We start from the raw sequence: 15,527 nt of genomic DNA, 5'->3' as shown, positions 1-15,527 counted from the left end.
ATTGCAAGGTTTGCTCCCTTAAGGGAGAGGATCTAGGGGAGAAAGGGGGTGCTTCCCTCCTGCACCCCCACCCTAGCCCCCCACCATCCCTTGTCTCTCCTCCTCTGCACCTTTCCAACTCCCTCCACCCACCCAAGGTCCCTTTATTATTGAACCTGGTGGTCATCTGCTCACCCTACTGAAAGCTGCAAAGGAGCCATTCTGCCCCCTCCAGCGAGGAAGATGAGTCCATTACTGACCTCCCCTTCCGCCCGCCCCCACTAGCGTTATTAAGCCTCTCTAGGAATTGGATTCTTTGGATTTAACCATTATAGATCCACTTGAAATTCCCTTTCCCCCCACCCCCGCAAGTGGTGCCTCCCGGGCCGAATTTCAGGGCAAGAAATTACCTTTACCTTTTCACGCAGCTTGCTACATTTGTACGTAAGTGAAGAAAGAATGCACATATCGAGTCAGCAAGAAGAGCGAGAGCAAGACAAACAGCAGCAGCAGCACCCGCCGGCCGCCTCTCACGTCCGAGGCCGTGGTGGTGGCTGTTGAGAGCTGCGCTCGCCCCGTGTCGTGACCCGGCCGGCTTCCTTTCCGGCGGGTCAGCGCCCCCTAATGGCGGCTGTCAGGCACGTGACAAGGCAGCAAATCGCCCTTCTTGGCGCCGCACGTCACGGCACACCAGCCAGCGTCTCGCGGCACACTAGTGTGCCGCGGAACAGCGGTTGAGAAACGCTGGTTTAGTCATGTCCGACTCTTCGTGACCCCATGGACCAGAGCATGCCAGGCACTCCTGTCTTCCACTGCCTCCCGCAGTTTGGTCAAACTCATATTGGTAGCTTCGAGAACACTGTCCAACCATCTTGTCCTCTGTCGTCCCCTTCTCCTAGTGCCCTCAATCTTTTCCAAAATCAGGGTCTTTTCCAGGGAGTCTTCTCATGAGGTGGCCAAAGTATTGGAGCCTCAGCTTCAGGATCTGTCCTTCCAGTGAGCACTCAGGGCTGATTTCCTTAAGAATGGATAGGTTTGATCTTCTTGTAGTTCATGGGACTCTCAAGAGTCTCCCCCAGCACCATAATTCAAAAGCATCAATTCTTCGGCGATCAGCCGAACAAAGACAACAAGCATATAAAAGTTATGTGAGTAGATAACTGCAAAATCCCATGTGCTTTTGGCTGGAGAGAGAGTCAGAGTAATGTTTGATTTCTGTTTGAATCCAAGGCTGTGGCTATGGTGGAAGCAGCACACTTTGGGGGTGTTAATGCTGTGAACCCTTCCATTGTGGGCTCAGTTTGTATTACAGTATGTGTAAATAAAGCATATATCATAAAGACCCCAGTTTCCACTGTGCCTCATTCCAAAGGAAACAAAAAGATTGGGTAGTTTGCAACATTATGTACATATAGCATTGAGCCAGAAACTCAAAATGTTCCTCATAACTATTTTAGCTTGTTGCAATTATATTCCTTCTCAGTATTGAAAACTCTACCTATTAAAATCTACCTAAACTTTGGAAAGTCTTGACAAATTTTTGTATAATACAAAATGCCATTGTGAAATGCCCATAGGCATAAAACATCTATATACATGGCATTGCCCATTTACTTCAGTTGCCAGCCTGATATCCCAGAATCACAGAACACACTGCTATAATAGCTAAGAGGATTTTCTCCAGGAATTTGGGATATGGCATATATTCTCTCTCTCTCTCTCCTAAGTCTATCTTCCACTCCTACTGCCTCTACGCATATGCACACACACACACACACACACACACACACACACACTTAAAAAGAATATCTCATTATTTATGTATAATTTACAGGCTCTTGCTCCTGTTTTTGGAAAGTATCAAACTAGCTTTAAAAAAATGGAGGGATTATCATGAAATTAAACATTCCATCAGTGATTAAGACCTAAAATCAATAATTGATCACATAAATACCGATTGAAACAAACAAAAACCCCTCCTTTTTATTATTACATCTTGTTTTGGTTTTCAAAATATTGCACATCGTAGAAAATACTATTCAGTATGAAGGGAAATATACCACTGAAGCCCCATCTGGAGGAACAGGTTTCCCAACTTGTGTCTTTTGCACAAAATATTACAGGGGATTTTTGCATGGTATGCTGCACAATTTACCTGGGGTTGGTTCCATTTCTAACGTAACTTAAGCCTGTAGCTGAAATTAATTTTTTCTTCCCTTCATAGGTAAATTCACTTCTAGAGCAATACTGTTTCTGTACATGTTTGCCCTGTTCATATATTGGTATGTAAGGGTGTGTTTTTAAGTTTCTTATAACAAATAATTTTGAAACGAAAGGGGGGAAATGGGTAAGGGAAAGGGGAAAAGTGGATCCTGCCCTTCTGCAATAATTATTTGGACAAGCTTGGCTTTTATAGAACAGTGAATCCTGTGATTTGATATTTCATCAGGCCTGTGATAGTTAAGATAATACAAGTATCTCACAGCACAAAAGCAAATCATGTAATTTAGCTTGCCTCATCAAGCTTTGCCACAGCAGGGGTCTCTAATTCAAGTCAGACAAAAGATTTATAAGGTTCTCAATACAAATACCCACAATACCTCAGGAGATAAAAAGGCTCCCTAGAGCAAATACAATAGACCTGGTTCTCAAAGGCATCTTTAAAATTGCTACTATAATAAACAATTGGAATCTGTTATTGACAGTTTTAAATATGTATAAAATATAGGCAGCATCGGCAGCAAATCTGGTTCTTCACATGAGTCACTAAATCCTCATTTGGTTGTTTTTCTAACTTAAAGAAAATATCTTTATACTTTGTAACAAAGCCTTTGCACTTCTTGTCTTCCCAAAACCGTTACTGACATTAACTTTATTGATTCTGGCAATGACTCAGTTGGGAAAGCAGCTACAAAGGACATGAGTGCAGTAGAGCTAGTTGCAACAACCAGTTGAGCAGGCCCAGAGGTTTCAGCTGATCATTTTCAGGGACCAGGGTTGTGTTCCAGGCTTCTGGTTATCGGAAAGGAAAGGAAAGGAAAAAAGGGGGGAATACAGCTATTAGGGTGGCAATATTCAGGAGACATAAAGCAGGTCACTCAAACAGTGGCCTCAGTTGCGTCGTCAACTATGCTTCTGTTTCTTGAGCATCTACAGATAGCAGGCAATGTTCTCTTTTGACTGAATGAGTATTGTACCTCCATCAATACCTGCTAGGCTTACCTCTTTACAGGACAAAATATCCCCTCTGCTGTACTTGGTCATGTGCTTAAACAACAGCCATCATGCTATCCTGTAACAATCTGTAATCTTATCCATTTATTATCCCTTGACTGGCCACTGAGACTAACAAAAGAAAGGCAAGTGTTTGTATGCATTCAGGCAATTTATACAAAGTCCTCTTAGGTACGCTGAACAGTAGCCAGAAATATTTAGCAAGTTTAAACATCAAATGAATACTTATCATGACATGTGGCTATTAGGCTAATAACACACCACGAAAGGGACGTTTTAATATTTTACTAGGTAATATCCACCAACCGGGGACTCTGGGTGGGCAGCTGTTGCCGTGGCTGCAGTGGGTTCAGGGGGGCTGCCATCTTCCAGTGTGGCTGGGGAAGGTGATGGCTGCTGCTGTCCACCTCCAGCTGCATCGGGTTAGGGCAGACCGTGATAACTTAGCCAGTTGGGGGCAGGGGCTTGGAGGCTGCGAGCATCCCGCCCCTAGCCTTTTTTTCATCCACTCTGGCTTTATCAGTTGATGGAGGGGCCTAACTGATTTACTGTCTCTCACCAGGTCCCTTTGATCCTTTGTCCTGTTAATGGCCCATTCCCCTAGGCAGTCACCTCATGAGGAAGCTAGGCTGTCTTAATTAGCCTTTAACACTTTCTAGCTCCAGGGATTAGAGTTGTCTGTATTTTAGCACCCCAAGGCTTGATTAAATTCTAACACTCACTGAATCCATGGATTATAGGTGTCTAGTACCCACAAACTCATAACAGCAGAAAACTGTGGTAATCGTGTAATTTAACAACAACTCACAAAACTGTGGTTGATTACACAGACATCCTGCCATTAGTTAGTCAATTAAAACACAGTGCGCTAAAAATCATCAGTTGTTAACCTACTTACTTGCAAAATTGTCTCTGTAAATACAGGTGGTTATAAAATAAGATGGGAAATAGATTAGAAATACTCGAGTCATTTCCTGATTAAAGTCTTTGGAAGAATAAATTAAATTGTCATAGCTGGTATATCTTTTGCTTATCCACAACATTCCAGCTTCCCTTAGGAATGCTTTTCATTGACAAATCTGATGAACGGGTCATGAGTTTGTGGAAGCAGCAACGCAAGGAGGGGGAGATGCTGTATAATCCCCTGGTTATATGGAAAGACAAGTATGAATTTGCTGCAACAACAGGACCATATTTATATACTGGTATAATCATCACTCACATTGAGTTCAGTGGAGTTAGCCACTTGGGATAGTTGAGTTGAGCTGTATTATAAAGCAGATAGAGGTTCTTCATTATTTCAACTTCCATTCTGGATTATTTACTGCTGCAATTTGACAAATTATCTTCCTACAGAACCACTTTTTGACCTAAAAAATATAAATTCCTGTCACGACAAGCTTTTAGAAAGGGGATGAACGAAAGCTACTGCTTTTGATTTATTCCATTGTAGTCTTATCTTAATGTAGCTTTCCGTAAAGTTTAGGGAATGTTACATGAGATACTGTGTGCATGCACACACATGTAGATGTATATACATTGTATGAAAAATTTTGTTAGCCTATATTTCATCATTTTTTCTAATATTATTTCAATTATTTATTTATCATATCATTTCAATGGCACTTAACCTTCATCAAGGTTGTGTGTGTGATTTTCTGCCCCAGTGAGATTTCCAGTGTATGCTGGGTGGGGAGAGGGTGTGAACTGCAGGTGATATTTGCGTCTCCAGTGTTGAATGAAGTGTGCTTGACAATACCCAATACTCTAGGGCCAAAAAAAACTTACTCAGAAGACACAAAATTTGTCTCTGCTAAGTGCTTGCTCTTGCATATTGAATAAACAGCACCATTTCTATTCTTTTAATTAGCTATGATTTTTATTTTCTGTCGCAATATATATATATATAATTTAAAGTGAAAATATTGTGAAAATATTGTAAAGTGTCTAGAACTATTTTTATTACAATTGAAAACAAACATAAACTAATGTTAATGAATTTGGGGGGTGTTTTTCTAACTTGTTAAAAAACCTTCAAGGAAACTGCCATTGATTAAAGAATGGTTCCCAAACAACATTATACAGTTTCTGCCAGCCTGTTGACACTTTCTTGATCTTTCCTTGATCATTTGTCATGGGGGGAAATGATGGGGCTTTCTAACATTGGCCGGGGTAGTAAATGCATACCAATGGCAAAGTTCAGTGCATTTCTTCAGTATTTTATGTCGTGTGTGTGTGTGTGTGTGTCTTTGTTTGTTTTGTTTTGTTTCTGGAAGGAAAATGGTATGTGACAACTGGCTAAAATTTCAGGACGTTGTTGTACAGGTGACAATTTGTGACAATGTCCTAGAAGTGCTACCCTGCAGATCTAGTTAAGTGTTAATTTCACAATAATATGTGTGCCTGGGGTAAGGTTCTAACCCCAGAAAAATAGGTTAAGCATAGCAATGTTTGTTGAATACCAACATATCTGAATTTTGTTTGTAAGACTATGTGATCTATATTTTCATCTATAACGTATCAGGTTTTGAGGTTTTAACATCTTCCCTTTAATATCCCAACTTGTTTATTAGAATGTTAGCTTTCAGGGTTTCCTAAGATTATTTAAATGGAAAATGAGGTAAACTATGAGGTATTTTATCTGTTAAGCAGAATATAAAATGTATAATTCTTAAGCTTGGAGATACCCTTATTTTCCTTTCAAATAAAGTTATGTGAAACTTAAAAGTGTTACCTACTCTCTCGAGCAAATATTGCTTCAGTAAAATATATTCATTTGTATGCCTCATTACCCAGGATCAATACAGCGATAATACAAATGTATACAGTGTAATATATAAAAGTGTGTGAGTGTTTGAATAATTGGTGTGACTGTAGACTTTCTAAAGTTCTTCGATATTACATTTTCCTTTGTGCTCCCATTTGCAAAGCAATCTTGTGCTTGGTTATTCTATTGTAATCCCACTGTGTTCAACAGGATTAACCCCCTAGTAAGTGTGTTTAGAATTGCAGCATTAGAGTTTCAGAAAGACTTGCTACTGCTAATGCTAGACCTGAATGTGCTTCCCTGGTAGTGGGAAATGGGTCAATGGGAAATGGGCATTTGCACTTTGGATGTTTTCTCTGCAGGTACACTTGATGTCTTCGTTAGACATCTATTGTAATGTGTCCTGTCACTGTGTACATTACATTATCATAATTTCACACATATATTTGACAGTGTGCTGAAGTTGAAAGGGCTTTTGTGTTTCCAAAGCATCTAAGCTACATATATAAAACAAGCAAAAACATGAATATGCATCATAGTTGAGCAGTGCCAGTGTCTATGCAGTCATAGGTTTGGAACCTCCAGCCTGTGGGGCAAATTTGACCCAGCATGGGTCCCACTTTGGCCTATAAGACCAACCACACCCACCTGTTCCAAACTTTGCATCACATCAGGTGTGGGTTAATTGCAGCCAGCCCCTACAGAAAGTTGTATTTAAGTGATGGGCAGTGGGTTCAAGTATGCCGCATTGTCTGCATGACTGAGTTCTCTGTTGATCATGCAGCAGATCCCTATAGAAACAGCTTTGCCAGGCCTATGTCAGCACTGGGGGAGTGCTGAGCACAGGGCTTCCAAAGTGCTTTGCACAGCACTTGCCAAATGCCCCACTGCCAGCTCTGCAAACTCTGTTTCAGCACCTCCAGCACCAAGCAAAGGGCTAGCAAATACCCTTGCACTATTAAACTTTAACATCAGTGTTAAAATTTAACATTAAATCAGCTCCCTCCACCCTGCCCTCCTCTTTAAAAAAAAATCCAGTCTGATATAGAATTCTAAAGAACTTGAAAGCTTACTCTTCTTCTTTTTTTTTTACTTTTTGGTTGGCCTAATAAAAGTATTGCCCAGTTAGAGATTTTAGATTTTTTTAAAAAAATGTGGATTCTTTGTAAAGACCTAACCATGAAACCTATAGTGTATTATTCTTACGTAGAGGTGTGTGCATATTTCCATTTAGTATCTAAGCAGTGATATTCAGGTTTCTCACTGGTATTGAATGGAGACATTTCTAGCCCCCCTAGGTCCTGAACTGGTACTTCAGAACAGTTTGATTGCCTCCTTGATTGTTTGCGAGATAACTGTAAGATTGGCAGTGACAGGGTAATTTACTGAAGATTGCAATGTCAGACTATATCCAAGGGGGCTCGCTGGCATGAAGATGTTATTCACATGACTGACAGGCCACTGGGAGATTGGTGTGCCAATTTAAAGTTCATGGTGTCGTCAAAAGTGTTCAGCCGCTGCAGCCCATAATCATGCAGCTTGATGAGGTCATTATAGGCATAACATATGCTCACCCCCATAGACATAGCAAAAAATAAAACACAGACACACACAATAGCTTGAGCAGGTAAATATAAATTTGTGGAAAGGGAGTAATTTCTATCCTGTGTCTTGACTTTTTGATTCTTTAATATATTGCTAGGATTCTCTTCTCTCACAGTTGCCTGAACAAAAGCACTGAGCAAACTAAAAGCAGAAGACAATTTTCAGTCTGTAGTAGTAGAAATACAACAAGCCTAGAAATGATATTAAGGAAAAAGTGTTCAGGCTTTAATGGGAAAACTGTCTTGAATTATTATTGGAACCCAATTATTTTCTCACATTGATTATATAAAGTGGGTGACAAATGGACTGCAAGGGAGGGGAGGGGATCATCCTTGTTCCATGATAGAAACAGGCTTCAAGATAAATGGGGATCCTAATGTGTAAAGGCTGCTGACCTTAAAAAGAAAACATCTACAGTTCAAACAACAATGAGCACTAATCAAGGACTGTTTCATTTTTAATTTTCCTAAGAGATTGCATTGTCCGTGGGTAATAATACCAACACAGAAATGGTCTACAATAAAGCCCATGCGAGCTCAAGCAGAGTATTATTTGCTTTTTTAACTTTTAGCCCAATCTACCACAAGGTATTGGGACAGATAACAGTTTATTAATTATTCTGCCCTGCCCCTGGATAGCCAACGAGATCCAGTTTGAATAAATTTCTCATCCCATTTGCAAGCTGTAAATATTCAGCCTTTAGCAAATCTATGAGTGAAAAAACTTTCCAAAGTTATGGGGCTGCCAGTAGTGGATGGTGCACTGGGGCAGCAGCATTCACCTGACCTCTGGTGAGTCACGCTGCTGCTGCTGCTTACCAAGCAGTAGTGGGGAGGGGGGAGAATGGCATGGCACACACACACCAGCTGAAGCACCAGATTGACTCAATTGGTGTGTCTAAACCACACCAATCTCAGAGCCACCTCATTTATCCTCCTCTACCTCTCCATAAGCAGCATTAATGCAACGAACCTGAGATCAGGTAAGTGCTGCCACCCACCATGTCATCCACTACTGTACTGGCAGTCCTTGAGAATTTCCTCCACACGTGTCCTTCCAAAACAGTTTTGGATTAGGGCTAGCCCTATCAAGAGACAGAATGAGGCAACCACCTAATGCATCAAATATTGAGGGGTAGAAAGTGGACAAAGTTCTGTGTGGTACCTGCCCCAAGGTGCAGGGGAGGACTTTGTCCCATTGCCGGAATCAGACTAAGATTCAACTGTCAATCTAATCACCCTTTATATATGGGATGGCAGGGGGTAGGGGGTGACATCATCTTGTCCTGTGCCTCAGACAGCAAAATGTCCCTATTTCTGGTTGATCTTAAATACAGTAATGTTGCCTAGGACACCAAGATAGCAAACACCATATATGAAACAAGGGAATAGCAATAAGTTAGTACAGCTAATATATACAATGTATATTGTTTTCAGTGATACTTGTTATTGCATTGTATGGAAATAACTGAGCACTACAACCAATCTGAATGCTTGCAGACAGCAAAAGCATTGGGGCTACTTCTATCCACGAATGAACAACAACAACAGCCTGTGTGTTTTTGCTTTCAGATGGCCTTGTTGACTGCCTTGATCCAGACTGCTGCCTCCAGTCGACTTGTCAGAATAGCCTGCTATGCCGCGGTTCACGTGACCCTCTAGACATTATACAACAAAGTCACTCTGGTTCACCAACTGTAAAGTCATTCTATGATCGAATCAAGCTTTTAGTGGGGAAAGACAGCACTCATATAATCCCAGGAGAAAATCCCTTCAACAGCAGGTAATGGCCAAAAATATGATTTTATAGAGACTGGGAAGTACTTCTGACACAAGTTTTAATAATGTCTTAATATGGATTGCTGCTTTTCCATCTTGGGGTAAAATCTCATTCTAGGGGCTTCCTCATGATTTTCTAATGTCAGGATGCTTGGTTTCAACTCTAGTTCCATATAGGCAAAGGCTGGTGTTGGATTTCATGCAAGCAGGCTGGGGGACAAAAGAAATCTCAAATTCAAACAAAAAAAAACTGGTGATTTAGTAATGAGAGAAGGATGTGCTATGGTTTTCATACTATGGCAAACTCTGTTTTATACTACATACCCGTACATTGATAAGAAAAATATGAAAACAAAGCGCTAGGATAATAGGATAAGAGGTTTTAATTTATTTTATCCTATGTGTTCATCTTCTTGGTTGCAGTCCTGAGGTATGTCTAGCAGTATAACATACACAGGGGATCAGCACATCCCTCTTAACTGGTTTGGGAATCTTCTCTTCCAGGATTGCTCCCCTCCTGACTGAAATGAGACCCAAGTAGAGTGTATCCTCACAGCTCTACTTCTCCTTGCTCAAACTCACTCAGCCCTCTAGTTAACACCTGTCTGAATACTCTCTCAAGACACTGCACACTATCTTTCTATCTAAGCTTAGAGCTGAAGATATTCTCCTCAGAGTGGATGTTACATGCAACTCAGAACCAACTCCTTAACTCTCCTCTCTCCAACTTTCCAGCTCTTTCCCTTCACCTCTCTTTTAAAACTGCTCCTTTTATTTTTCTTCCAAAAATGCAATCTCCACACACCCCTCTGGGTGATTGAAGCCAACATGGCCTCAATTTAAATACAGTCAGTTCTTGAACGGCTCCATTTTCAAATGTTTCGGCTCCCGGACACCAAAAACCTGGAAGTAAATGCTACGGTTTTCGAATGTTTTTCCAAACCCAAACATCCGACACAGCTTCCATTTTGAGTTTCCCTATTGAATCGAGGCTTCTGCTTTCAGTTTTCAGATGTCTTGGAAGTCGAACAGCCTTCCGGAACGGATTACGTTTGAAAACCGAGGTTCCGCTGTACATTTCTGGCAATTTGTAGTCTATTCCCTGAAACTGAAGAGATCAGAGAAGAGTGAATGTGCATTTGTGCAGGAGTAAACACATCTAGAATAGTATTCTTTATTCCCAAAGAATCCTTCAGAACTAACATTTAATTGCATTTCTTTCCTAGTCTTGTATCTCTTATACGAGGTCAAGTGGTGACTACAGATGGAACTCCACTAGTTGGAGTCAATGTGTCATTTGTCAAGTTTCCTAAGTATGGCTATACCATCACTCGCCAGGATGGCACGTAAGTCTACTTGCTTCATTTAGTGTTTGCCCTGTTTAGTATGCAATATCTGTGCAGATTAACAGGTGGTGCAATCTAGTGAAACCATGTGGTATTATGTATGGAATTCCTACTGGGCTAAAGAGCTTTCAAGAAAACAAAAAAGTAATTTTTCACATGGCATTTGAATACTAACTGAAATAAATATGAAAGGGCTGACTTCTGAAAATAATGTGTTAGCAGTCGAGCTTATTTTCTCATAAACTCTACTGTATCTCTGAAAACATTTGTGGGCTACAGCAATATCCAGCTGAGACCAGAAATACTTAATTTTGAAATTCAAGGCAGGATAACATTCATATGGGGGGCAGTGAGTGGGGTGGGGAATTCTTTATAAAACAGTGTGTTATCTTAAAAGTTCCCATTTTCCCCTTTCCTTTCTGAAAATCCACTATCTTCAGAGTCTTGGGGGCAGAACACAATCAGAGGAATATAATTGAATTTACTTAGATGATTTCCTGCTGTGTGAAGAAGTGTGTCCTGTTTTCCTATTTATCATCTGATTTGAAGTTCACACAACTTCAGCGCAAATAAAAATGCAACATGTCATGCTTTACCTAATTTATTAGATATGGCAATAAAATAATACATCTCTGAAAAAGGCATTGTGACTATTTGCAGCAGTATGCACTCATATAAAATAGTTTGAATTGGAATAACTAATCAGAAACCAAGCTGTGGCTAGGGGGCGGTTTCAAGTTGCTGTTGCACAGCTGCAGTACTAAGCTTTCCAGGTTTTATGTAGGACAAATACCAGACTAACCATGGTGGTTCAGGGCTTTTATACATTACATTGTTCCATCTGTATCTTTGCTTCATAGAATTTTGTTTGCTCAAAGCTACCTGCCATTCAACGTTTTATAGTTTTTCATGAATGCATTCGCATTGTTTTTCTAGGATTATTCATAGGGGCTCCATAGTGATAGCTATGCCCTAGTCAGTGCTTTACCATGTTTCACAAACCCATGTGCATTCTTTTTTTCAAGGGTTATTAACAGCAGCTCCATGTTCACAGTGTAAATTCTTAAAGTTTGCATTCGAATGCATCATTGAATCAAGAAAATGAATATTTGGACTTTCCTATGTATACATGGGAGGAAAGAAACAGCCTGTTAGGCAAGCTACATCTCTCTGTTCTGAAAGAACTCATAATTATTATTATTTTAAAAAAACAGTTCAGAGCCATATCCTTAACATTGGGGGGGGCGTTAAAGCAGGAACCAATCTTGTTTAAAATTAGTGCTTTACACTCTCCATTTGCCTGCAGTACGGAACAGTATTGCTTCCTGGATTAAATGATGGGAGAGAATATGACCTCTCCAGTTATGGCAAGTATTTGGGAGGGTTTAGCTCTTCTCTACCAGATGTCTTCACCTCCCTAAGAAAGCCAGTCTCTCATTTTGAAAACCACAGGTTTACTAGGTTCATTAGAGGAAATGTTTAGTGTTTTTAAACTCTGGAGAGAAACATTTTCTTCATTTTGAAATTGATCCAGCACAGAGAGCAGTCATGCAAATTTCCATCATTGCTCTCTGCCATCTGCCACAACCTAATGAAAGGATGGCTAGGATTAAATCACAAAAACATTTACGTGGAATCTGATACTATTTTGTAGACGTCATCCTGCATACTCATTTAAGACCATCTCTGTACTACTCTTCTAAACTATTATAAAACTTTCATGATTTCCTCATGGAACCAGTGGAATTTCATTTTTGTTTAAAATGATTTTTATTCAAATTTTAAAAGATACAAGAGAGTTACAATATATTCCATAAAGGAGCAGGGGGGAAAAGAAAGAAAGAAAAAGAAAAACCTCAGTACAAAAAAACAAAAACAAGAAAAAGACATATTAAACATTTTACTTCTGATCTTCTGTATACCGCTTCCCTTTATATAAACTCTTTTAATTGCTGTTCCTCTATATGCATTTATATCCATACCTTCACAATATCCTAAATACTTATATAACCTCTCTTATGTCATTCAATCTAAACATATCACTAGGTCTGTTTTAATATTCTCTTTTTCCAAAAATTCCTCCACATATCTCCACTCAGCTTTTGCTTTTTTTTGCTTCGGTATATTTCTAATTGACGCCGTCATTTTTGCCAAATTCAAAAATTCTACTAATTTAATTAGCCACTCCTGCATTGTTGGGAGGTGTTCCCCTTTCCACTTTTTTGCTAGTAGGATCCTGGCTGCTGCAAACGCGTATAATAAAATATTCTCTCTATCTTCTGGGAGACATACTAAGAAGAAAAACCTCTGGTCTTTTTCCAAAAGTAATCTTCAACATTTTTTTCATTTTTTTTCATAAATATTGTTCCAAAACTCAGCCACTTTGCTGCACTTCCACCAACAATGATTAAAATTTCCAACTTTCTCATGACATTTCCAGCACTTATCCTCATTGGTCTTATAAATTTTTGCAATTTTATCTGGCGTGAAATACCACCTGTAAACCATTTTTAATATATTTTCCCGTAATCCCATACATGCTGTAAATTTCATATTCACTCTCCATAATCTCTCCCATTGTTCAATTAATATTGGTCTACCGATGTCCTGGGCTCATTTTATCATCATACTTTTTGTTTGTAACTCTTTTAATTCCCATTCTAATAAAAATTTGTATATCTTGGCCAATGGTTTATTATGATTATCAATTAATATCTCTTGTAATTTAGATTTATTTTCGGGGAATCCTATTTCTTTATGTTTATTAAATACACTCTGTATCTGGCAATATTGTAACCAGCTTGAACAGTATTTATTTATTTCTTGATATGATTTTAATTTAATCTGATCTTTCTCCTTCATTAATAATTCTTGATATGTTGGCCATTTCCCCTTTAATATTTTGCTGTTCAAAGCTGTCATTTCTACTGGGGATGCCCACCATGGGCTCTTAGGAACCACTGAAATTTCATTTTTGTGAGGGTGCTTAAAATTATTTAGTGGAGAACCTTATTGAACGGTAATTTTTAGAGCTCCCAGAAGGGAAGAGTATTCCTGCTATTACAGACATTGTTTCAGGATATACATACAATACATATCCATATTGTATCATTAACTCCCCTTTGATCTTTGGATGAAGGGCACTACAGTGGTACCTTGGTTTGCAACCGTTTTGGATTACAACTGTTTTGGATTACAACCATGTCAAACCCTGAAGTGTGTGTCCCCTTTTTGGGGGATTACAACACTTTTTTAAGATTACAACCTTTTTTTTTTTTGCAAAAAATACAACCATTGGCAAAAACGCGCCTTGGGTCACAACCTGTTTTGGTTTACAACCAGACCTCTGGAATGGATTTACGGTTGTAAACCAAGGTATCACTGTTTACAAAAATAATTTGTTGTTGTTGTTGTGTTGTTGTTGTTGTTGTAATTACTAGGCTATATCTGCATCTATGACTTCTATCGTGAGAACATATGAACAGCAGATAAGTAAAATACATACACATGTCTCACATTTCTTCTATAGAAGAACCTTTCTGGATGTAGTCCAACATTCTGTTCCCAAAATGACCAACCAGATGTCCATAGGAAGCCCACAAGCAGGACATGAGCACAATAGCACTATCACATTTTTTATCCCCAGCTGGTATTTTGAGGTGTGCTGCCATTGATACAAAAATAATATAACCTTCATTACTACTATACCCTTGTCCTCCATGAATTCCTCCATGAATTTGTTTGATCCTTTCTTTAAAAGCCATCCAAGTTGGTGGCCACCACTGCAGTCCCAAAGTTTAACTGTGCAATGTGTAAAAAAAGCCGGAGCCTTTAGTGTCATTGGCTCAGTGCTGTGGAATATGCTGCCTATGCAGGCCATTAAGAGTACAATGGTTTATTGATGCTTCTTTTTAGCACATTTGTTTTTAAATTGCTTTTAATCTTTTTAATGCTTTTATTGTATGGTTTTTTAATCTTTTTAATGTTGTAAACCACTTTGATATGTTTTGTGATTTAGCAGTATATAAATGCTTCCTCAAATAAATGCGTCAGTGGATGACCCTTTGTTCTAGTATTATGAGAGGAAGACTGTATCTTCATCTACTTTCCCTACAACATGCATAATTTTATACGTAATTTTACATAATTTCCCCCTTTCTTCCTTTTTTTCTAAATTAAGTATCTCCACATGACCTCTCCTTGTAGGGGATTTGTTCCAGCCCCTTGATAGATTTGGTTGCACTTTTCTGCACCTTTTCCAGCTCTCCAATATCTTTTTTTGCAGTGCAGCAACTAGAATTGTACACAGTATACCATGTGTGGTCACATCATATATTTGTATAAAGGTGTTATGATATTGGCAGTTTAATTTTCTTTACCTTTCTTAATGATCCCTAATATGCAGTTCACCTTTTTCATAAGTGCTAGATCATCATTTTCATCTGGCTATCCACCACAATAACAGTTTCCTGTTTAGTCATCAACAGCTCACACCCCATAAGCATATATGTGAAATTGGGGTTGTTGTTGTTTTGCTGCAGTGTAAATGAATTTACACTTACTTACATTGTACCACATTTGCCATTTTAATGCCATTTTGGAGAGCCTCACAATTTCTATCTGTTTTCAGCACCCTGATTAATTTGGTGTCATCAGCAAATTCGGTCACCTCACTGCTCACCTGTAATTTATGAACAACTTAAAAAGCACCAGTTCCCATACAGATTCATGGGGGAACCCACTTCTTACATCTCTCCATCATGAGAACTATTTGTTCTTTAGCTAGTAACTGTTCCATAAGAGGATAAAACTTGTCCT

The 15,527-nt window shown here is 39.2% G+C and overlaps 1 protein-coding gene across 4 annotated transcripts in view; it reads left to right on the top strand.

The window, feature by feature from the left end:
• The window catches only part of TENM2 (teneurin transmembrane protein 2), a 645,216-nt gene that overhangs the window by 575,906 nt on the left and 53,783 nt on the right, over positions 1-15,527 (top strand). For all 4 annotated transcript variants that reach the window (XM_035105136.2, XM_035105139.2, XM_035105137.2 and 1 more), the window contains 2 exons: positions 9,157-9,367; positions 10,590-10,709. In XM_035105136.2, the coding sequence (XP_034961027.1) occupies positions 9,157-9,367; positions 10,590-10,709 (331 nt within the window). The remainder of the gene's footprint in view (positions 1-9,156; positions 9,368-10,589; positions 10,710-15,527) is intronic.

This window comes from Zootoca vivipara, chromosome 2, assembly GCF_963506605.1.
Source record: "Zootoca vivipara chromosome 2, rZooViv1.1, whole genome shotgun sequence".
Classification (NCBI taxonomy): Eukaryota; Metazoa; Chordata; class Lepidosauria; order Squamata; family Lacertidae; genus Zootoca; species Zootoca vivipara.
This window is presented reverse-complemented; position numbering and strand designations above follow the sequence as displayed.